This window comes from Trichinella spiralis (genome assembly GCF_000181795.1).
Source record: "Trichinella spiralis strain ISS 195 chromosome Unknown Scfld4, whole genome shotgun sequence".
NCBI lineage: Eukaryota > Metazoa > Nematoda > Enoplea > Trichinellida > Trichinellidae > Trichinella > Trichinella spiralis.
Genome location: NW_003526943.1, coordinates 1,792,013 through 1,814,722, shown reverse-complemented (window position 1 = coordinate 1,814,722; position 22,710 = coordinate 1,792,013). Strand labels below are relative to the sequence as shown.

The 22,710-nt window shown below is 34.7% G+C and overlaps 5 protein-coding genes across 5 annotated transcripts; 2 read left to right on the top strand and 3 right to left on the bottom strand.

Moving 5' to 3' along the window:
- Positions 1–70: 70 nt before the first annotated feature.
- Positions 71–1,631, bottom strand: Tsp_00368 (hypothetical protein). The gene is made up of 4 exons (XM_003376201.1): positions 1,577–1,631; positions 1,153–1,309; positions 232–277; positions 71–172 (listed from the first exon to the last, which is right to left on the bottom strand). The coding sequence occupies exons 1-4, from the start codon at positions 1,629–1,631 to the stop codon at positions 71–73; spliced, it is 360 nt and encodes a 119-aa protein (XP_003376249.1).
- Positions 1,632–3,023: 1,392 nt separating this feature from the next.
- Positions 3,024–8,334, top strand: Tsp_00369 (hypothetical protein). Its single transcript, XM_003376200.1, has 18 exons — positions 3,024–3,383; positions 3,685–3,860; positions 3,915–4,122; positions 4,934–5,007; positions 5,059–5,391; positions 5,444–5,561; positions 5,665–5,793; positions 6,199–6,435; positions 6,482–6,601; positions 6,684–6,758; positions 6,821–6,862; positions 6,939–7,007; positions 7,104–7,246; positions 7,311–7,491; positions 7,933–7,995; positions 8,077–8,175; positions 8,203–8,287; positions 8,309–8,334. Exons 1-18 carry the CDS (start codon positions 3,024–3,026, stop codon positions 8,332–8,334), a joined length of 2,538 nt encoding a protein of 845 aa, XP_003376248.1.
- A 1,201-nt stretch (positions 8,335–9,535) lies between these two features.
- On the bottom strand, positions 9,536–11,131 carry Tsp_00370 (conserved hypothetical protein). The gene has a single exon (XM_003376199.1). It carries the CDS (start codon positions 11,129–11,131, stop codon positions 9,536–9,538), a length of 1,596 nt encoding a protein of 531 aa, XP_003376247.1.
- Positions 11,132–11,330: 199 nt separating this feature from the next.
- On the bottom strand, positions 11,331–11,914 carry Tsp_00371 (conserved hypothetical protein). Its single transcript, XM_003376198.1, has 2 exons — positions 11,591–11,914; positions 11,331–11,447 (listed from the first exon to the last, which is right to left on the bottom strand). Exons 1-2 carry the CDS (start codon positions 11,912–11,914, stop codon positions 11,331–11,333), a joined length of 441 nt encoding a protein of 146 aa, XP_003376246.1.
- A 2,460-nt stretch (positions 11,915–14,374) lies between these two features.
- Tsp_00372 (CD9 antigen) lies at positions 14,375–22,034 on the top strand. The gene is made up of 13 exons (XM_003376197.1): positions 14,375–14,453; positions 15,930–16,009; positions 16,547–16,792; positions 16,864–17,000; positions 17,101–17,170; positions 18,022–18,127; positions 18,992–19,215; positions 19,482–19,580; positions 19,638–19,879; positions 20,129–20,273; positions 20,598–20,820; positions 20,896–21,304; positions 21,551–22,034. Exons 1-13 carry the CDS (start codon positions 14,375–14,377, stop codon positions 22,032–22,034), a joined length of 2,544 nt encoding a protein of 847 aa, XP_003376245.1.
- The last annotated feature ends 676 nt before the right edge of the window (positions 22,035–22,710 follow it).

Below are 22,710 nucleotides of genomic sequence, written 5' to 3'. Positions count from 1 at the left end.
TTGTTTCATTTATTTACTTTTGATTGCTTTCAAATTGAATCGTTTTCAGTCGTTGCCCATGTGGTAAGCATCACTTATCAGAATATTGACACGCAGCTGTTGCAGCAACTGTTGGGCGATGTAAACGGTATATATTCAATTCAGCGATATCTGTAATCTGTGAATTCTGTTTCTATACATTAAATTTCATGTTTAGATAGTGATTTTGAAAATCTGTGCAAGCAGTACAACTGGACAAGAAAAGTCGACGGTTCCACATTTATTAGCAACCATGAAGCTACAATAAAAAGTCGTAATATTGAAGAAAAGATCGAATTCAACGGTTCGTAGAAATATTTTTTCAGATTATTTCCCAACTATTGAATGATTTTCATTTTTATTTCAGATATGATGAGTTTTATCAGAGATCTTAGCAGTGAAAAATAAAGCGTGAAGTAAACATCATTATATTAAAAAAGGAGGAAAATCTGATGACAGTTTGATTATGATTCTTTGTTAAATGAATAAATGAATCCTGAATGAAAACTTATTTTAACAAATCGTTTGGTCTATTTCTATGTAAAATTTTCATCTAACGTCAAATCAGTCACTTACATAAATGATTCATAATAATGAAGCAAATATTTTCTTTATTTCAGTTTTTATAAAAATATTAATCTTTCATAATTGAAAAAGCATTTATGTAATATAACAGTGAGCATTTTTAGTTCAACTGATTTAAATTCAAATTCAAGTAAAATTTTAAAACTAAATGATTTCTGGTATCATTATTAATAATTGAGTTATTATTGTATCATTACCTGCAACTTTTCATTTAATTTTGCTTGAAATATGAATAAAAGTAGCCATAACTGCTAAATAATTGCAAAATAAATAATATGAGGTAGATTTTCTTGAGAAGCAATATAAATAATACTGATACAACAGTATTTACAAAAAGTAATTAAGTGCAGTAATTCTACCATTAATTGTCATTATTCTATCTAATTTGTAATAAATGGCAGAAAAAATATGTTAAACAATTAAAAAATGACAAATTTTATTAAAAGAATGTCAATAATAAATATTTTAACAATAAATAAAAACAATATCGATTCCAATTGAGAATCACTCCAATGGAAAGGAACCTGATATAGGAAAATTGTTCATAACGACATTGGTGGGATACGGCTGTGCGCGTGATCCTCTGCCTGGTTGAAATATGAGAAAGGGTATTCTTTCTCTGGAATATCCCTATCGAAGATACGCCAGAATGTTTTCACGAAGCCAGGAGCAGTAAGACGAATCATTACACACGCTAAGAGCTTTTCTAAAAGTGGAAATTCAATAAGGGAACTGTAAAGTTCAACATCCAGAATATTTCCCACATCAAAGCCATTTTCATCGAATACAGCGTGACAGTGATTTTGAATTTTTGAATGCAAGAATACCCCCCTCAACGCCGTGTCGCAATAACGCTATTTTTTTGACATGCACGTAAGTCTTTTTTTCTTAAAGTGAGAAATTTGGCTACATATTTTTAGCAGCACTGAAATGATTTTATTATATCATGTTGTTTGAGCTACTGAATACATACTATTAATCATTGACGATAACTGGTTTGGATTCTTTAAGATTTCATATATTCGCATATATATTTTTGTTGCGCTCTTATCTTTTATTATCTCAAAACGAGGGTCTTAGCAATGATGACTTGAAACAACTGACAGAATTATGCACTGTTAATAAAACGACAGTCGTTAATTCAAAAGGGGATATAATTGTGAGAACTCTAACAGCATCACCACCATTGCACAAATTATGGAACAGTTCATAGACCATTTATGAGCGGAGCTCCAGAGCAAGACGAAATTTTCTTGAAATGATATTTTGTTATCAGGAAATTCTACATTAGAAAAAACGTAAGGAGAGACAGTTTACACTTGATAGTTTCATCACCAAGAAACCTAAGGTTTAGGAATCAAGGCTGGTCTACCATCACAATGATTAATATGAGCAATAAAGTATGTAAACATTTTCACAAACATTTCAAATAAACGCATGCTATAAGGCCCCCTTTCAACGCTGTTTCGTTTAACGCTCTTTTTTCAGGAACGAACCAATAGCATTAAGCGCGTTGCGCCTGTATATAAAGTTTTGAATCTATGAACAAAATAAGTCTGCCTTTGTAATGAAGTTTTTTCTCAAAGTGCTCATATTATGATATCGATGGTCAGCTCCACTGAGTGCTGTCCTACCAACTCAGACATATATTTGAATATGACAGTTCATTTGTAAGACCAATATTTTTAACCGACGGTGATTTCTCGCGTGCAACAATTTGCTTCTAGAACATCACATATGGAAGCGTTACCGTGTGGTCAGTGAGTCGCCACCCACATTTTGGGAATCACTGACATATTGTAATTATGTCATAATATATATAAAGCGCTTCTGTGCATTCGTTCAGTGTAAGTCATTTTCTCGTTACTCACTGTGCAATTTGCCCTCCCCATTTGCTGTTGTAACACCCCGTGTTATGGTTAGCTTTTGTCAGTCACCCAAGCGCTATTTTCTCCATTTCGACCTTGACCTCCTTTTGATTGGTCAACTATCACGGTTGCAACCACTTTTTCTAAAAAGTATATCTTTTACTGTCGATTATTGATACTCAGGTTTTATATATTCGATTGGAATATGTAACACTGCGCTCTACATTCAGCGCGATGACGCTCTCATTTCAATTATTTATCATTATTCAATAGATATTAATAAATTTATTGTCTTTCTTAAAGATAAATTTATGTTTTACTTTATCTATAACTTTTATTTTTCCAAAATTATTATTTATTCAAACGTGATTATTTTTGTTACTGTAGTTACTTTCAAATGGTGGTAGTGATGAACAATTGTATTAAAATATTGTTACTGTTTTATGGTTAATTTTTACATATTTTTAACTCAGTTAATTTTCAAAATATTTCAGTAATTATATTATGCGTTGCTGCACTTTCTGCATTCAGTATTCGGCGTGATAATTGATAATGTCCGAACGAAAACGGCAAAGGAATAACGAAAATGCATGTGACATTGGACTGAAATTTTGTCGCTCGTTTAGACGATTTAGGTTCAATTTAATGAAAATTCAAGAGAAATGCGAACGCATTTCACAAACTTACTCTCAAAGCATTGACGTTATTAAAATAAGCAACTTGGAAAAGCTCACGGAAGAAAAATCGCCAATTGATGTTGAAGTCTCTAGCATATTTACTGAAGATGACTTTTTTTCTGATTTTCAACGTATGCCTACTTCAACAAGGAATTCTCAGAAAAGTTGCTTTACTTGTTCAAATGATGCAACTTACTGCCTTCGTTCAACATTTGGTAGTTTTCTTGAAAATGAAGTATTTTTATTTTCCTTTTCTTTGTTTTTTATGATTTTTTCATAGGAGTATAAGTGGCTGTCATTATCATTATCTTATGAATGATGTTAATGAGTTTAAAGTTGCTACGTTGTTTTCTTGTTATTTTATTTAATTAAGTTGTTTCTCTCGTAATGTTTTAAAGATGCTGACTATTTTTGGTCTTGAAACACAACTTTTAATATTATATGCTGCAAATCTCTGTAAAACAGATTCGTAAAAAGCATGAAAAAATTCTAATATTAAAAGTGCTTTTGTAAATTTTGTAAAAGTAAATATTTAGGTTTACGGCGGTGGTATGAAAAAAAAATCAAAAGGATTTCGCAGTTTTTTACGTGGAAACATTGTTGATATTGCCCGTTGGCCACACTGCCAGAGAATGGTTGACAATGTTTATATTCCTAAGGCCACTTACAGCATCATGACTGTGCTAGATGGTGTACATCCTTTCGACAATGGGTATTTATTTATATCGAGGTCATATTTTTATTTTTATTGTTGCTTTTTTTGCAGCAACGGGTTTCAGAAGATCCCACTCAATGAAGCATACGTGAAGAACAAGCTGTTCTTGAACAGAATGCATTTCTACCAACTTTGGGGATTTGAGTTGGAAAATTTGGAAATGGCAGGATTTTATCCGGAAGTTGGAAATCAACGCGCAGTGGAAAACGAGGAGTCACTACAGTTGGAACTTCAGAAACGTCGTTTGCGACTTGTTAAAGTACACCTTCCCAACGCATCTTAAATCAGAAACTGCTTATCAAACAGTGTAACATGATGCTCATTATTTATTGTATGGAACTTGTTACAGTGTCAAAAATGTTGAAATATTTTTGTTTAAATTTTGAATTCATTTATCTGAATAAATGGCAACAGTTTTGCCACGACAAATCATTTTCAACGTCTAACATCATTGAGACCCACTGAAAAGATTTAATATGTAAACGTTACATTGCATTGATGTTTTTACGGACGTTGATGTTTTTTTACTTGAAGTCGCGCTGTTTTCTGTTTTTATATATAATACTGTTTTGAAATGATAAATGTGCTTAATAATTTTAAAGAAAAAATTTGAAATATCTGATAAAGTTATGTGCAGAAAGCATCTGTACATACAATCTGTACAAGACAAATCGAATTCGTCATAATACTGAATCAGAATGAATGGAAGAAACGGATTTAAGTGTAAAATGTTTTAGAAATTTGATTAACGATAAATTTATTTGCATTTTTACGTTGTAATGTGTCAGAGTTGAATATTTTTTAGCGTTAAATAAGAATTTAGCTTAAATTCTTGGTATGACAGATTTTCAAACCGAAGCTAGTTGAAACCCAGCTTAGTATTTTTATTGTAATATTCATCAATAATTTCATTTTCAGAACAGTGCAATTTATTGATTGCTTAAATATTTTAGAACATTTTATGCAAATTTATAAAGACTAAAATTTATTGAAAAAATAAGTAAACATTTATTAAAAGTGGTTCTGCTTTAATTTTAATCTTGTTTATAATTACAGTATTCTTTTTACAGTACACTTCCATGAGTTTATTATTCGGGAGGAAAGCATTTTTGCTGATAATTGCTCACAGCTTATTGAAAATGATGTATTATGAAGAATGGATGATTTTATTTTAATGAAATAAGCTTTTATAAAGATTAAATACTTTGATTGATGAAAGCTTGAACATGGATTACGCGTTAGACAAAGTTGAAGACAATATTGCAGAGTTGAATTTGAACAGTAATGACAGTAATGGTAGGTTGGATATAAAATTGAGTAATGAAGAAAAAGATGAGGATGAAGAACAACATGAGTCGGCTGGTCGTCTTATATGCAATATTGACAGTTTGATTTGCAAGGAAAGCAACTCGAAAACAGGTGACAGCGAATTTGATGAGTTCATCATAAGCGATGATGGCATTTCATATTCAGCCGACAGTTCAAAAATGCAAAGCTTATTTAATAAGCGAACAGAAGAATTGGAGAAGTAATCACTTGCATCATGTGGCACGGATATTTGTAATTTTATCTCTGTTTAGACTGGAGAGGCATTACGCGGAAAGTCAGGCACTGTTGACTAGAAGTAAGCATGAATGCAGTGAACTTCGAAATTTATTTGAACAAACCAAGCAAGAGCAAACTGGAAAGATTTCGTTGGTAAATTTATTTCAAGATTTTACACGCGAAAATATTTTCTGTTTTTTTTGCTTTCTTATGGTGCTGTTATTGTTGTTGCAAATTGCTTGTAAATTTAATTTAGCTGGAAAATGAGCTTAAAGAAAAAGAAAAGCAGATTCGTTTATTGAAAGATAATTTGTCCACCTTGGAAGCTCATTGCAGGAAAACAGTTTCTGATTGTGAAGCGAACTTCTTGTTGCAAAAAGAGCAGGTGAGAATACTTTGGTTGAATCTTTATCAGAAAATGTTTAATGTTGATTATATATATCTAGTAGTAAGTTTAATTTAGCTTTGTTGTATTCGTATGTAATATTTTTTTGAAATCTGGCTACGATTTAAAAAGTATTTTTGCGATATTCTTTTAGCTGAGTAGACCCATTTGTATGTTAAAATTTTTTTTCTAAGTTTAATGAAACATTTCTAGAATTATATTTGAATTATTGATTGATTTCTTTTTATTTTTTTGGTGATGCGGATAATGTACTTTTTGATGCGTAAAAGTTAAATTGGTGAATTTGTTGATAGAATTAGTTGCAATTTTGAAATGAATTTCAATATCTTAATCTCATAAGCACATTAGTAGATGCCAGTTGATGTTGTCTGTTGTAAATTTCAGTTACTCAAATCAAGCGAAATTGCTGAACGTGAGAAGAACAATGCAGTGGTGAAATATGCACAGAGGGAGAAGGAAATTTTGGTTTTGGAATCGTCTAATCAAAAGCTTCAGCAACAAATTCGACAGCTGATTTCAGATCGAGATGCACTGGGTTCACAGCTCAGGGCGGCCAAAAATGTCCGAGATGGTCTTGTGACGGCTTGTGAGAAGAAGGTGAAAAGCGTTGAACATCGGGACGTGTTTGTGCACAACTTTGAAAAACGTTGCTTGTTTATGACTGCAGGATTTGGAAATCAGTAATTTGAGAAAAGAAGCGGATCGTTTGAAATTCCAAATTCAGGAAGGCGATGTGCGTTTGAAAATTGCTTATAAAAAAAATGACGAGCTCGTCGAAGCGTTACGGGTATGTGACATTATCTTTATGCATAATAATCATAATTATCATTACGATTGTACAGTGTTGTTCGATGTTTGTATTGTTTAAGGTATCTAATTCAGAATTGGATCGATTGAAGAGTGAATTGTCCAATTTTGGCGGGAAATTAATTGACGATAAAACGGTACATTATGAATGGAGTTTTTTTAATAGGAAAATGTAATGAATTTCTTCTTTTTTATATAGACTGATGCTGCCACCGGTGTCGAGAATGTAAACGACTCGCAAGTAAGTTGGAAACGTCAGCCAACTTCTCTACTGTGTAGTTGGAAGTTATTTTTAAAAAAAAAATTTTTTTTCACAGAAATGTTCTGCTTATTCTTCACTGCCAGATGAATCGTTGCATTTACAAGAACGGGTGAGACAAAGGAACGTTTTTTTTCATCTTGTCAGAAACAAATTCAAAATTTGTTCCGTTTGATTAGTGGGATTGTTTTTTTTTTTGAATTTGTTGGCTTTTGCTTTTCAGCTACGCGAGCTTGAAGAATGCAATTTGTCGAAGGAGAATTGTATCGATGAACTTCGTTCAAAATTGTCAGAACATGAAAATACGCTTGAAGAGCAGAAGAAACAAATCGATCAACTCAGCGATGAACTCGAACAACTGAACGGGTCAGTTACAGAAATATGAAATATTTCATATCAATTTAATCATCCTAGTGTTTTCTCTTTTTAGAATTGAATCGAAATGGCAAGCTTGTCAACGAGATTTAGCAAACCTGGAGTCGGATTGCCAACAAGCAGAACTGGAAGCAAATGAATGCCGTCAGGAAACTGAACGTCTGTTGCAGCTTGTCGAAACGTTAACCAACAGCAATACTCTGTTGAAAACGGAAAATTTAACTCTCACGTCAAAAGTGAGTCTTTCTCTGCGTTATTCTTCATTAAGATAATGCAGGTTATATTTAGAATTACTGTAATTTAAGTACAGTATTGAGTCAGCTGAAATGACTTTTCAATTATGTAAACAAAAAAAGTATAATGTTACGAAATTTGTGAAAGAGTTACTTTAATTAACTGAATTGGAATTGATCTTTTCACTTCTAATGATATAGGTCAAGAAAGCTATTATATTAACTCTGATACTCATACATATTTTTTGTGTTTTATGGTGTCTAGTATTACTTTTGATGTATTTTTTGCTGCAAAATTAATAGCATACAAAGAATACGATCGTAATGATAAACGTCATTTTGCAAATTTTCACTATCGTGTGCATATTTTATACAAATGATACTACTTAGAGTACAGGGATTGATTTTACTTTTTTAGAAATATATTTTTATCAGTAAATTAAGATTAAAAAAAGGAATTGGGCTGTTTTAAATAGTAAGATACTTTATGAAATTGAGCAGCACATGGTTGGTTCATTTTATAATATATAATTGTTAATTGTATTATTATTATTATACGTCATGAGTATGTGAAATTTGCTTGTTCAGGTTCAAAGTTTGGAAAATGCAGATTCTTCCAATTCTGAAATAGTTGGGCGGTTGAACCAACGTTTGACCAACTTGGTACGTATTAACAATAAACAAGGTGTTAGTTTAATGATTTTTTTTCTGCAGGAGGAGGAGTATTTGGAGCATCAGCGGAACGCTCGAACGGAAGTTGAGTCTTTGGAAGCCTTACTTTCTGAAAAAGCACAGTTAGGTAAGTTTTAGAATATTTCAGATCTCCCAGTTATTGGGAAGCTTTAATTTACTACTCAGAAAAGAAATTTAGCAACCTTATATGCAATATGCAGTTTGTAATCTAAGAATTTGTTTTTTTCAGTAGTAATTTATAAATACTTTTATTCTATACTACTATTCGTAAAGAGGCTCTGCCGTTGATTTCAGTATCAAAGATATCTTATTTGCGATTGTAAATGAAGAGGTTCAGTAGAGTTGGGATCTTTTAAATTATTATCTTCATTTACTTCTTTTAGGATTTTTGTAATTCATCGTATCATTTATGAACAGATTAATGGAGAGAACTTTAATTTAAGTTTCCATGAATAAGCAGAATGGTAATTTAGATCATGCGAATTTAATAAAAGCACTCGACTATTCTATAATGCTTTTCGATTAGTGCAATTTAGTGATCGATCCATGTTGTGTGTTCATTTATTTGAAGAGTTTGTAATTACTGAAATGTGGAAAACTTATTTACTTGCATATATTATTGTATTCTCTGCAGAAACGTTTTCTTTTTCACAATGGAAAGTAAAATTTCGATCAAATGTACTATTCTGTAAAGTTTACTGGTTATATAAAATTTCTAATGGAAGCAGGAGGGGAATAAATAAATAAATAAATAAACAAAATAAACAGTGGATGGAAAGTTTGTAGAAATGAAAAGCATCGCTGATCATTGTTTGCAACGAATAGAGTGAGTAACGATGAGGTGAATTGCAATTAATATAGCTGTTTTCTTCTTATACCAATCATAATTTGTTAGTTTCTGATTTCTGGTAAATAAATTTACTCGGCGACTGATTCAATCGTGCGTATTTATTATGTATGGAATGTTTCAAACAGCTGCTTTTGTGGTTTTGCAAAGTAGCGTGAAATGCAATTTTACGAAACGTTGATTATATAGAAATAATTATCATTTCTGAGATATCTGAACGAACTGAACGTGCATTTTGTCATTTGCATGATTTTGAGAAATAATTTCAAATTAATATTCTTGATACAATAGGTTGATTTGCAATTTGTATACGTATACGTATATGTATATATTTATATGTAAAGAAGGCATTTTTTTAAAAAAACTATGTAGGATTGAAAAAAAAGAAATTTTAATTGCATATAGAAAAAAATTACACGCACAGTGGTATTTTTCTTATTTATTTGCGGTATCTGTGCAAATCGAGTGAACGAAGAGTTATAAAGTAGATAATTTACATTAAGTGTTTCACAGTGCGGTCGAGTCGATTGTACGATGCAAATAGGTAAGAAGATCGGCAATTTTCAACTGAATCTCGTCGATCGCTTTCATCACTTCGGTGTTGATTTCTTGCGCTTCCATTTCATCGATACAACGACCCTGGAGGTTGTCGATCAGTTGACTTATGCTGGTCTGATCGGTGGGCCAGATTACTGCTGCACTGGAACAATAGCTGGGCAATATTGAACAGCTCGGCGCGGATGTGTTGCTGTTTTGAAGCAACGTGTGATGACTGCGATGTTGTTGTTGCTGCTTTTGCTGGAGATGGGATGTGAGCGGCAAAGAGGACGAATCGCATTCGTTGCTGCTTCGAGTCCAGGCCGAGTCGACCAGCAGGGCGGTTGATGAAGTATCGTGGGTGTTTTGGAAATTGTGCAGTTGCTGTTGCTGTTGAAAGCCCGCGCTGTTGAACCGACTGCACCGTGAAAGCGACGATTCAACCGACTGGGATCGCAAGTGGATGAGATTCAACGAGTTTCTGTGCCGACGTCGAGCTCGTTCGAAATCCCCTCGGCTTTGTTCGTGGCTAAATTGGCGCCTTATTTGGCCAAAATTGCGACAACAACGCGTGCCGGCCAGGGCGCAGTCGCGCAACAACGTGTGCAAGGCGCTGTGCCAGTACAACTGGCGCAGGCCCAGCTCCTGACGGCATTCGTTGATGTAGAATTGACTCTGCATGGCGTAGTTGGTCAAGCCGAGCGAGTCCCACAGACCGCGGGTGTGGCGCGAGCGCTGCTGGTCGTCCGATTCGACCAGCGCGTACCAGTCTTTGCGACTCAACGGTTCCACGCTGATACCGGCCTGCAGCATGCACAGGATGCCCTGTTTGGTGTACAGATCACCGCGGCGCACGTACGAGGCGAGAAATTTGACCGTCATCTGCAGGTCGGGATTGTTGAGCCGTTGTTGGAGCTGCTTGTAAGCGATGGCCAACGTTTCGGCGCACGCTTTGGACGACTGGCATCGGTCTAGCACGTCGCACTGGGGTTCGCAGTCTTGGTGAAAGCAGGGCGACGTTGGCATGAACAAGCAGATCTGTCTGAGCGTGGTCATTCGACACTGGTCTACTGCGTTGATCAGTTCGGCGTAGAAGATCTGTTCCACGTGCTGACGTGGCTCTTTGGTTTCGGCGACGAAATAGTCGGCCGTGTAGACGTGCTGGTCGCTGACCAGCTTGGCGACCATGACTCGGCTCGCACCACGGTGTGGCTCTGAGAACCATTTTTGGACTTGTTCGTTCGGAGTGTGTTGATCGGGGTGCGATGGATCTGCGACAAAGTTGGCACAGTTGGCTGTGCACTTGCAATTTTGCTGATCGCAGATTTTGAATACGCGTCGACAGGCGCATTTCGAACTATCCAAGCAACGTTTTTTCCCACTACCGTGGCGACATTTGCATTTAATATCCACTTGATTGGGTTTGACTACGGTTGTTGTTTCCAATTCATTCAACCGTTGATGTTGTTGTTGTTGCTGCTGATGATGATGATGACCAGTATGATTGACCGTCGGATTGTTGTCGTCTAACGACAAAGAATAGCAGCTGTCTTCGTTGGCCACCATTGGCACCCGATTGCTGCAGCAAGCTTTGGGGAGGGAATATTTTTTTTGTCTCCTCTTCTTCTCACCACGGTACAAGTGATTAATTTCATCATCGTAATCATAATTGCCATGGTCGTCGTCGTCGTTGTCGTTGTCGTCGATGTAATTGTCGCCAACGTTGTTGCTGTAGTAACAACGGTTGAATGGTAGATTGGTGTGGTCATTTCGAAAGGAAGGATTGTCGGGTGTGGTCAACGTGGGTCGGGAACATGCGCAACCGCTGTGGCACTGCTCCGCGTAGCGTCGACATTTGCAGCCGATTTGCGAATCGCACAGCCTAATAAGCGAACCGTTAGCCGAGTAGGAGGAGGAGGCTGCTGTTTTGCTTTTGCGTGACCGGCGCCCGGCGCAGGGGTTCGACCCGCCGCCGCCGCTCTGCTGCTGCTGCTGCTGCTGCTTAATCAATAGCAACGATTCGACCGTGCATTCGCAGTGGACAATTTGCGTCGGTTCGTTGTTGTCGAACAACAGCATCAATGGTGCCGGTTCTGGCTGATGAATTTCAACAGAACCATCAACGCGAGATGATGGTGATAATCGAGCCACTGACTCGGACAACGGTGGCAATGGAGGGGGTGGGGCATATGGAAAACCATTATTATCGTCGTTGTTGTCGTCATGTTTTAACAAATTTTCTTCCCTTTCTTCTTCGTACATATTATCATTAGCATTGGGATTGATTTTTGTATTTTCTCTTAAATTTCTACTCATTTCATCATTTTTATCATTACACGTCATCGTCATTGACGGGGATTTTGTTTGGTTATCAAGAATTTCTTCTTCTTCTTCTTCCTCCTCCTCCTCTTCTTCCAACTCTTCTTCTATTGCAATGTTATTGTTGTTAGTATCACTGATGTCGTAGTTGTAGCTTTGCAGTTGTCTTCTTGTTCCATCAGTTTGCCTTCGATTGCTGCTAAATTCATCATTTTGTTGAATTACATTCACAACGACAGTCATTTTATCGCGTTTACTGGTCGGCAGCAGTCAAATCTTTCAGAAGAGTTCTCTGAAAAAGCTGTAATAGATATAATTAAATTGGATCGTTCTAAAAACTGTCATCACCACCAAGCAACTGCAGTAGCAGTTGTTGATGCTAATCGAAACTGTATAGATATTTTGTTAGAACAAAAACAAAAAAAAACAATGAGAAAAATGGCTAAATTATTGATCTGATGACATATCGGCTTTTGTTTTTCATCGAACAGTGAATTTTTACCAAATTTCAAACAATCCACATTTCACCATCATATACATTTGTAGAAATTGACGGATATTATTTGGCTGATGATTATATTATATTATACTTGGATAATTTTTTGTCTGATTCGTTGACGGTGAAATTTTTATAATAAGCAACAGACTACTTTGCAAAGTGCAAAATGAAAAAGCAAACTGGTGCAGACGAACGACCGCTCTGTCGAAATAGTCGAATAATGTGAATTGTTTTTCGTGTTCATCATTTATTTATACAATGTTGGCCATCAAACCGAGAAAATATTCATCGTAATGACAATGGCAAGAAAAAATGGCGCCAAAAATTCAGATTATATCGATCGGTTGATTGTTCAACTGATCTTAACACAGATAATACTTTGCACAGAGTTTGCTGTTGCACAGCAATTTGGCAAAAACAAACAAACAAATAGGCACAAAAAATATTATTCTCATAAAGTATTTTTGTATTTATTGGTGAAATTGTTTTTTTTCTCATTGCTTACTCTCTGTTTCTTCTACACTTACCAGAAGTGCTGTGCGATAAAGCAGAAGAGGAGGACTGATTAGCAGACGAGAATTTGTGTTTTTTATCCCAAAGGTGACTGTCAATTTTTATTTTCATTCAGAAATAGAAAATGAACGTTCTCTGTGTTTTTTTTTGAAAAAAAAGTAGCCAGTGATGGCGTACAGAACGAGCGATTGAACATTGAATGTTGAAAATAAGCATGATTTTATCTGTATATATTTGGAAAATGGAATTTTTGTTGCTTTTATTTTCCATTAATAAATAAGTGGAAAGCAGTCTATTTTTAGCTAACCTTGTGAAGGGAGAAAATTGAATTCAATTTTACCACGCTTTTGACATGTGAATAGATTTTTCACACTGCAAGTCAAAAGTTGAAGTTCAGTTTCGAGCGTGCTTTGAAACAACAAAACCTAATAAGAATGTAAAGTTTGGCTGAAAGTTGATGTGCACAGAGAGTGGATGGTTTTTGCTTAAATTCGACACACGCACGCGCATTCATACACAATTATGCTATTTAATATGATAAATGGGAAGAAGTCTGATTGTGAATGAGTGAATGACTGTTTGAATGAGAAAAGTTTTAGTTTGTAATATTGGGAAAAAATGATTTAAACCATTACATATGAAAAGGTATAGACATGGTTTTGTAATTTTCGAAATATCGTCGAATTAGTTTTTCATACTCATTGATTTTGAAAAAAAATGGCATTGTATTTCAGTGAAAAGTTGTAGTTATGGAGGAAAAGTGAAAAGAGAGTTGCAAACAAGATGAGTGAGACTATGTGAAAAGTTCGTTAAGTACACACATTAAATATTGTTTGTTATCAGTAAGTTGATGATAAATGAATTTCATTTTTTTAGATAATTGATAAAATATTTTTACTTTATTCAGTTAATCATCTTTTGGTACTGTTCGACTAGTTTTTTCTGTTCAGTAGAATACTGTTGTGCTGTTACTTTTCATTGGAATGCGTAAAGAATTTCCTCTGTCTGTGTATAATGATGATTGATGAAAAATTTTAATTTTATATTTATATCGCAGTAGACTGGTTATCAAGTGAACCGATTAGTGAACGCAGTTTAAACTGCTTTAAACGATGCTATTGTTTTTCCATCGATTGAATCAACGAAAAATAATATATACTCTTGGGCTCGTTTGAATTGCAGAGGCAGGCATTTTCTTTCTTACAACAACAATTTCCATTGCACTGGAAATCAATTTTAATTCACAAATAAACGCGTTGTTTGTATGCAAAAGCAAAGCAACTATTTTATGCTTTTCCGATTTCAGTACAGATGAAATTGTCAAGATTGTTTCAGTTGCTTGCTACAAGCCATGTGTTGAACGATGGTTTTAGCTTATTTTTGTTTTTTTTTCTAAATTAATCAAATTATTTCACAGTAAGCATGTTTTGCAATTCGAGATTATGCAAATTAGTTTAGTGAACTTTTTCGACGTAAGAATGAGAACTGAACATATTGATAAACAAAAGAATAAGCATCTGCAATTGTTGAAACGGAAAGCAGCATTTGCTGCTAGCAGTGAGAATATATTTTTATTTTGCTTTGAAAAAATCAAGTAGAAAATTAATTCTCTGACGCAAAAGCTCTAGCTTCAATAATTCATTCTAAGCCAGTTAATTCAGATGGCCAAACCAAGCATGAGGAGGAATATATTATTATCAGTTTCGTAATGTTGCTGTTGCTGGTTCGATGAATATTTTTTTTATAAAGCAGATTCAATTTTGTTTCATTTCTACGCAGTATGTTTTTGATTAAATTTCAAATTCAACTATGATACGGAAAAGTACGAACTAGGTTGGCATTATTATGCGAAGAGTTGAGTTTTTTCATTTTCAGTTTTACTCACTCATATATATATATATTTTTTTTTTAATGCATCACTCACTATTCGTTGTTGTTTAATGTGAAGTGAAAAATTGGAACAGAAAATAAATAATAATAATAATAATTACTTTTATTCTGCGCTATTCTTCTTTTGTTAAATAACGGGGGCGGGCGACGATTGCTACTGGCGAGCAAGTTGTAATCTTGATCAAATAAATATTGGTCGTATGTCGTATTATATGTATATATATTACTTTTTTTTCTCTTGTTTCTTCTATTCACGTCTATTTCAGCTGAGGAAGTGATTTCTTGCTTGATTCAGCGACGTTCTTCTAGAACACACATTTTATGCCAGCAGGCTAGGAATGAGAATTGATGCTTTGGACGTTGGTTGATCAATCGACACCAACTGCTTCAAAGCAGAGAGAATAGCAGCAGTTAGTAGTAGTAGCAGTAGTAGAATAAGTAGATGGATGGATTTTGATGCAGTTATGCCTGAAGCTGTTCAAAATTTTCCTTTAATTTTCCAATTCCTTCTTTGAATTGTTTTAGTCAGTTTGTTTCGATGTTGGAAATTGCACAGCGACGTTGTTGCTTCACGTTCATGCGCATATTCATTGCTTGCAAAGCGCAAGCGCTCTTCTGCAAATCGCTGCATGTATAATATTATAGCAACTTGGCTCTTTTTCAGGTACTATTGATTCAGATTGGCCGTTCGTCGACGAAGTGTTTGATGCAATTTGAACAATTGACAGCATTACGCAAACTGTGTAGCATAAATAGCTTTTTTAATTTTGTTCTATCATTAAAATTGATCAAATATTGTTTTATTTCTTTGTATATTGTTTTTTTTGCTTTTATTTATTTAATCAGACGATGTTGGGCAGTTTTTAACAATTGAGGGACTTTTAAATTTAACGACAGCTCAGCTCAGGGTTGATTTGATCAATTGTTGAAGATTGAAAATTGGCAGGCTCCGCTTGCACCGTATTCTGATAGAATAATGAGGGTGGGTTTATTCGGGCGAGTATAACCTGTTAAAATCTCATTTCGCCCAATGCACTTTTAATAACCGATCTAGGACAGACGACGATACACACTGCAACGACGAGCAGTTGAAAATTGCAGAATGTTTGTTTATTGGATTTAAATTTTTTTTTCGTTTTGTAGAGCGTGAATTGACCACATCACTGTTGGACGAGCAGAATACAATCAAAGTGCTCAAAAGAAAGCATCAAGCGTACGCTAAAGTTAGTTGCGAGTTTTGCATTTTACAGAACAAAGCTAAACGTAGTATATAAACATTTAAAATCCACTTGTCAACTTTGACTTTGAACAAACACTTTGAAAATATTCGAGCAATGCATAAATTATATATATTATTATTAAATAGTGTCGTAATCTTAATGTCCGCTTTGCGAAACTAATCATGAATAATAATAATAATAATAATAACATTTGCGCTTTGAAATTTTGAAGCATTCTTTGATAATATACAAGCTTGGAGAACTGCTAAGCTGTTTGAAAAGCGAATTTGTCTCATTTATATTTCATATTTAAAATGTTGTTGTGGAAATTTACGTCAGTTAAACTTTGAAAATATTTTTTTTTAATTTTGTTTAGCAAGATTTTACTGAAAGATTAGTTGAGTTGAAAATTAAAAAGCAACTTTGCTGTTTTTAAGGATAATTGTAACAAATTTTTTCATTTGCAACAACAACACCAGTAGCATTGGATATTTTGTGTTTGTTCAGAAACTTCTTGCAGGATATTTTTGTTATTTGCAGGAATTGAAAGCAGAAATATGCATTTTGAAGAGACGCTTGGATAATTACGAATCAAGTGCTGCTTCGCAATGTTCGGGAAGTTCAGTGGCGGATGAGCACAGTCGAGCTCCTTCACCTTCGTCCTGGTCATGCAGCAACATTAACAACAGCAATAGCAATGATAATGCCCTGCCCAACGGAGAAGATGTTCAAGCGGAATATCATCATCCGGCGACGACGACGACGACGTTCAACCACGTTCAAACGGTATAGAGTGAAAAAGATGTAGTTTATGATTTTGTAGTTTTTTATTGAACGTTTTTTTAACTATTATACAGACCGTTTGTGAGCACAATCAACTTATGATTGAAAAAATTGTCAAGTTACAGCGGGCGTTGGCGCGGCGTAATGAAAAAATTGAATTTCTTGAAGAGCACATGAAAAGTCTTTTCCATGAAATTCGAAAGAAAACCAAGTAATATATATATATATATTTGGCATTATTTGTTTATTTACTGATGCAGTTTCAAGATTTTTTCTAAACAATGTTTTCATATTTCATTTCATATTTACAGAATTATTCAATCGTATGTTATTCGTGAAGAAGCTGGTATGTTAACTTCTGCAACTTTCGACATGAAAAAGGTTAAGCAGATTTATTTTATTTAATCTTTTAAAAAAGTATGAATTTTTTTATACACTAGCGAAAATAGCAGTAGCATTATATTTTTAGTATTAGGAATTGAAAGTAAAAATGTTGTGTTTAAAATAAAAATTTGATCGCAGAGCAACAACATTTTCACATTTTCTTCTTTAATGCAATATAGAATTTTTTTGTTTTTTCATCACCACGTTCAATTGTTTAATGTTTTTCTCTTTTTATCTAAATTTAAATTTACATTACGAATGATTGTTCAAGTTGATCTTTAAATTAATTTATCGATTAGTATTGATGATTAACAGTTTGCATATTTTTTTGTCTGACACGGGGGATGATGTTTCTTTTTCGAATTGAAATTTGAAATTGTGAAAATAATTTTAAAAATTTTTCAGATGTGCTCGTCTTGTATTATTATTAACACTTGAACTAATTCACATGTCTGTTTTAGCTCCAAGCACTGTTGGATCAGGTACATTTATTTTGTGTGTATGTGTGTCAGTCGTTTGAATTTCTTTCATTTTGCATGTTGTGCATAAAGGTCTTCTGTTGGGTTTGCAAACGTATATTTATCACCACTTTCATTTTACCAAGTCTATTGAATCTGTATAAAATCTGCATATTGTTATTTTCGTATGTTGCGTTTGTATTAGGTATTGGTGAAAATGAAAAATTATTTTGTCAACTGTGCATGCACAGATTGTGTGGTGTTATTTTGTTTCTTGTATATTTGTTATTATTTTTATATTTTGATTTTGCGAATTTTTCATTTTTTTAAATTTTTTTTTCAGGCAGAGATGGCTAAACGTGGTCAGACGGTCATGTCGAATTTGTTCAGCACTGGTATGTCCAACAGAGAGATCAATTTAGAATTGGCAGTGGAAATGTTGAGAAAGTTGCAAGCGGTACTGGAGGATACGTTGTTGAAGAATATAACTTTCAAAGTGAGTATTTGATGAGGATTGCTAATCTGAAAATCATCGAATAAGCATATTATTGGTAGTAAATAGAAAATAATAATTGTTATTTTTTAAGGAAAGTGTCGATACATTAGGTGAAGAAATAGCTCGATTATCTAGAGAAAATAGAGATTTGAAGTTGAAAGTTGTCGCATTGGAAACAGGCAACCTTTTAACTGGGCCACCCTGAACATGCATATATATAAATATATATTATGATACGTGTATGTGTTGTGCATGTGCTTGCTTTTTTTGACGAGAAGCTTCTGTAAACTATTTAGCTTGATTCACAACACTGGTATTGTTGTTGACAAGCTTTTGAAACTTTAAATCCATCCGATTGTATGCTTATTTAAATGTGATTTTTTTTGTTCTTTGTTCCTTTTTCTTCTTCTTCTTCTCTTGTTTGTTTTTTTCTGTCTATAATATTGTGTACGTGAGAACTTTACTCTTATCACGTCATCGACCGACATACGCGTGTGCTTACAGTTTGAAGTCAGAGCAGCTTTTGGAATTAATTACTTTTGTTTTACCCGATTAATTATTAAAATAACTAAATAAATAATTGCCTTCAAGAAACAAGCGATAATATTTGTGCGTTTGTTGTTTTTATCATACGTACCAAAGGTTCCAATCCTCCATGTGGATGGATGTACATTTTCATTTTGCCCATGTGCATCTGCGAATTTTTATTATTCTGTAATAATTGAACAAACAGGGCCACAGTACAGGCAAGATGGCCAAATCCAGCTGTATGAACATCTTGCGATGGATTGTGTTCATTATGAATTTTTTATTTTGGGTAAAAAACGATTTTTTTTAAATATTTCTTTAATCACCACCATAAAGATTTGTCTGAAAATGTTAAGCTGGCTGGTATGGCAGTACTTGTCGTATCGATTTGGCTTTTGCTGGATCGTGATGTTGCGCAGCACATGATCGAGTTGGATGCGCGACTGCAAGAATTCTATGTCACTGTCTACATTCTACTGGCAGTTGGTGTTGTCATGTCGCTGCTTGGTTTCATGGGCTGCTGCGGCGCTCTCCGCAAATCCAAGTGCTTGTTAATTGCGGTTCGCATATTTTTCTGTCAATTTGTTTTATTTAAATTTTTGTTTGTTTTCATGTTTTTCTTTTTTTTCTAGTTTTTTATTTTATTAGTCATTGTCTTTTGCGCAGAGCTGACCTGCGGCATTTTGGCTTACACACATCAAGAGCAGGTATTTTTTGCATTTCACTTATTTCTCTATCACTTGTTTAATCTTTTGTTGTTGTTTGTTAAGTTTTGTACAGTGGATGAATGAATTCACTTTGCGGAATAATATTTCTTTTAAATCAGGTTAAACAGTACATCGAGAAGAGCATGTACGAGACAGTGTTGAGTCATTATGGTCGAAACAATCCCTACACCGAAACTTTCGATACCATTCAACGTGGGGTAAGTAATCAAAAAAAAAAACAGAATTTTTTTATTTTTTGATTGTTGTTGTTAAAGCTGAAATGCTGCGGTGTGAAATCATATACCGACTGGCTCCAGTCGTATTATTCCACCAAAGCTGAAGATCTCCCGGAACTCGGCGTCGGTGCCGGTAACGTGGGTAGGGTTCCGTTGTCTTGTTGCAGCGATCTCGGCTTGCGTGAACACGACGTCAACTGTGGTGTAACTTATGACAAGCAACCACTGTTCACCTACGAGCCATATTTGAATACGCAGGTTAGTTCTTCTGGTCCCTTCTGGTTAGTGTTCAATATTTCTTTTTACATTCATTTACTTCCTTTTTCTGCATTCAAGGGCTGCTTACCTGCGGTCTATGGAAAATTTTACCAAAATTTGGACCTCGTCATCGGACTGGCGGTTGGCATCGGCTGTTTTCAAGTATGTTTACTTTTATTTTTTTTACTTTCACTTTCAGCAGCAGCTTATTCTTTCATTTGAACATCATCCGCGATGTGTGATTCGATTTTGTTTGATTTCTTCTCTTTCAGCTTATCGGGATGCTATTTTCTATGCTTCTTTGCTGCTGGATTGACAAGAAGAAGCGACAAGAATACAAAACCGGTGGCTATTGACCAAAAACACAAAATCCATACGCTTCAACTCTTCGCTTGTTTACACACTGTAGTTGTTCGTGTGTGTAGTGACTGACTACTAGATTGTTGATTCTACGGTGCTCTTTTTGTTTTGCTTTAGAAAATTATTGCCACTGTCAATTTTTCGTTTGGTGCTATCATTTTATAATTTTGATATTATAGATGGCAAAATGTTTTACAGAAATTTTGATATTCATCATTTTTTGCCAAGTAAAAAAAAGATACCTCTTCAGATCAGTATGCTTTTTTCTTTATGGATGAGAAATTTTTGCAAGTGATGAAAAGTCGTCGTCGTCGATTCTGTTTATTTCGATCGTGTTTTTTCTTGTATTAATAATTATTGAAAAGTGTAATTTTCAAATAGATGCAAAGCGATGATCCGTTCAAGCAGTTGCTGCTTTGTAAACGAATTCTCATCTTGGGTGATGGGAATTTGACATTCTCCAAAGCGCTGATTGCTGCACAGACGGAGGAAAATTATTCTTCTCTTCGACTGATCTCAACGGTTTATGAAACTGAAGAGCAATGGTTGACCAGATTCTCCGAATCTTCAAATAGCAATATAATAAACCATTTGCGCAATCGAGGTAGGAATGTTTTATTTGTTTGTCCATTTTTAAGCATCCATCTTTGTATAAAGACAGTAAATAATATTATTATAGGTGTTGAAGTTTTGTTTGCGGTCGATGGAACACGGTTGCAGGAAACGCTTCTACCTCGCGTCAGCGTACCTTTCGATTGTGTAATAATGAACTTTCCCCACACTGGCGGAAAGACGAATTTGAAATACTGCCGGCATTTGCTGAAAGAAATATTCATAAATTTGAAACATGTTCTAAATGCTGATGGAAAATTTTATCTCAGTCTTCTGGACGGTCAATTTGAGATTGACAAGCAACGATGGTCTGAAGCTGAACAAAACAACGACATCATGTTCAAAGTGACAATGCATAAAAAGGACAGTTGGAGAGTGATGTACTTGGCAGTTTACGCAGGTTTTGTTGTGGACAGTATTCACGATTTTCCCACGAAAGAACTATCCAACCGTGGCTATGTGAACGCGGGTTTCAGGTTAATAATAAATACTTTTTGTTTTTCACAAATGCATGCTGTCGTTGTTTCTTATTATTTATTACTACTATTAATTAATTAATTAATTAATTAATGATATTTATCATTTGTTATTATGATATTCGACAGAAGAGTTAATGAAATGGCAGAAGAAAAACAAAAACTCTTTGAGCTACATATATATACATATAATTTTAGTTCGTTGTATGAAATAAGTTCTCAGAATATTTACTGATTTGATTATAGAGGAAATGCGAAGAGTTTTCATCACAAGAAGGTTCCGATCGTGGTGATCTTTCGCAGGGTACCAATTTTGTCAATGGCGAGTACATTGGCTGATGTTCCACTCGACGTAGAACAGCAGCAACACAGGCGAATAGATCTCCTGAGACCAATGTATATTCACGACGTTTCATTTTGGATTTCAACGGCCGACATTGACGTGGAACTTTTGAAAAAGGCAATTTTTTCTTTTTCCAAAAACATCGTGAAAGAAGTGATCAACGTTGAAATATTTCATCCGGACAACAACAATCAGCTGCTGTTTGCTACGACGATCAGGCGTGGCATTCCTCCCGGCTTCTGCACTGGTGCATGCTTGCGGTTGGTATGGCAGTGCGATGAGTTTGCGTTGACCAGGGAAACTGCAAGAGATTTTCAATTGGAACTGCGAAAATATTTAGAAAATGATTTCTGTCACTTGCATCAGTGCACTTTGAAACTAAGATAAACTTTATTTGAATCTAATCTTTCAGTTGTTTTTGTCGTTTTGTTTTGTTTATTTATTTAAATTTCTGAAAAATTTTTAATGAATTAAAAAAATACAGTGGAAAATTCTCTTTGGTTTTGTTAAATCAACAACGAAGTCAATCAGGAAAAGAATTTATTCATCACGTCACTGCACTGTATGCAAAAGGAAAGCGTTCAACAGTACAAATATTCTTCGCATGCTGCTGCACATGTAGGGAAATTTTCAGTTCGTTCTTATTTTTCAATAGCCGTCGTAAAAATTTTTATTCGTTAAACTGGAGTTTCCGTAAGGCCATTCGGGTTCGTTGTCGGTATTTTCTTGATAATAGCTCCAATCTGAGTCTTCACTTTGTTTGTCGTACATTATTTGTCCGACGTTGTTGGTCAAGGGCGTAAAGCTGGTTGAATCAACAGTTCCATAGCTGCCGCTAGTGTTGAAATTCTCTGCAAATCGACAATGAATTATTATTTATTTGTATTGTTTGCTTGCAAATTGCATACGTGGATTTGTTTTCAAGTTCATGTCCGTAACGTTGCAAGTTATTTCTTCATCCGGTGGCTCTGACCAAGGTTGTTGTTCTCCAGAGGCAAAAAAAGCGTAAAATGTAATGCCTGTAAAGTGAATCAAGCCAGCAGTCAACAGTACAGTAACCCAT

Coding starts and splice junctions, on each gene's coding strand:
- Tsp_00368 (XM_003376201.1), bottom strand. CDS start 1,631: ATGCGAATATATGAAATCTTAAAGAATCCAAACCAGTTATCGTCAATG. Junction 1,310..1,576: donor GTTATCGTCAATGATTAATA/GTATGTATTCAG, acceptor TTCCACTTTTAG/AAAAGCTCTTAGCGTGTGTA. Junction 173..231: donor CCGTCGACTTTTCTTGTCCA/GTTGTACTGCTT, acceptor TTTAATGTATAG/AAACAGAATTCACAGATTAC.
- Tsp_00369 (XM_003376200.1), top strand. CDS start 3,024: ATGTCCGAACGAAAACGGCAAAGGAATAACGAAAATGCATGTGACATT. Junction 5,392..5,443: donor CGAACAGAAGAATTGGAGAA/GTAATCACTTGC, acceptor ATCTCTGTTTAG/ACTGGAGAGGCATTACGCGG. Junction 6,863..6,938: donor AGAATGTAAACGACTCGCAA/GTAAGTTGGAAA, acceptor TTTTTTTCACAG/AAATGTTCTGCTTATTCTTC.
- Tsp_00370 (XM_003376199.1), bottom strand. CDS start 11,131: ATGGTGGCCAACGAAGACAGCTGCTATTCTTTGTCGTTAGACGACAAC.
- Tsp_00371 (XM_003376198.1), bottom strand. CDS start 11,914: ATGACGATGACGTGTAATGATAAAAATGATGAAATGAGTAGAAATTTA. Junction 11,448..11,590: donor TTGTCCACTGCGAATGCACG/GTCGAATCGTTG, acceptor TTCGCTTATTAG/GCTGTGCGATTCGCAAATCG.
- Tsp_00372 (XM_003376197.1), top strand. CDS start 14,375: ATGAGAACTGAACATATTGATAAACAAAAGAATAAGCATCTGCAATTG. Junction 19,216..19,481: donor CCAAGTGCTTGTTAATTGCG/GTTCGCATATTT, acceptor CTTTTAAATCAG/GTTAAACAGTACATCGAGAA. Junction 21,305..21,550: donor TATGTGAACGCGGGTTTCAG/GTTAATAATAAA, acceptor ATTTGATTATAG/AGGAAATGCGAAGAGTTTTC.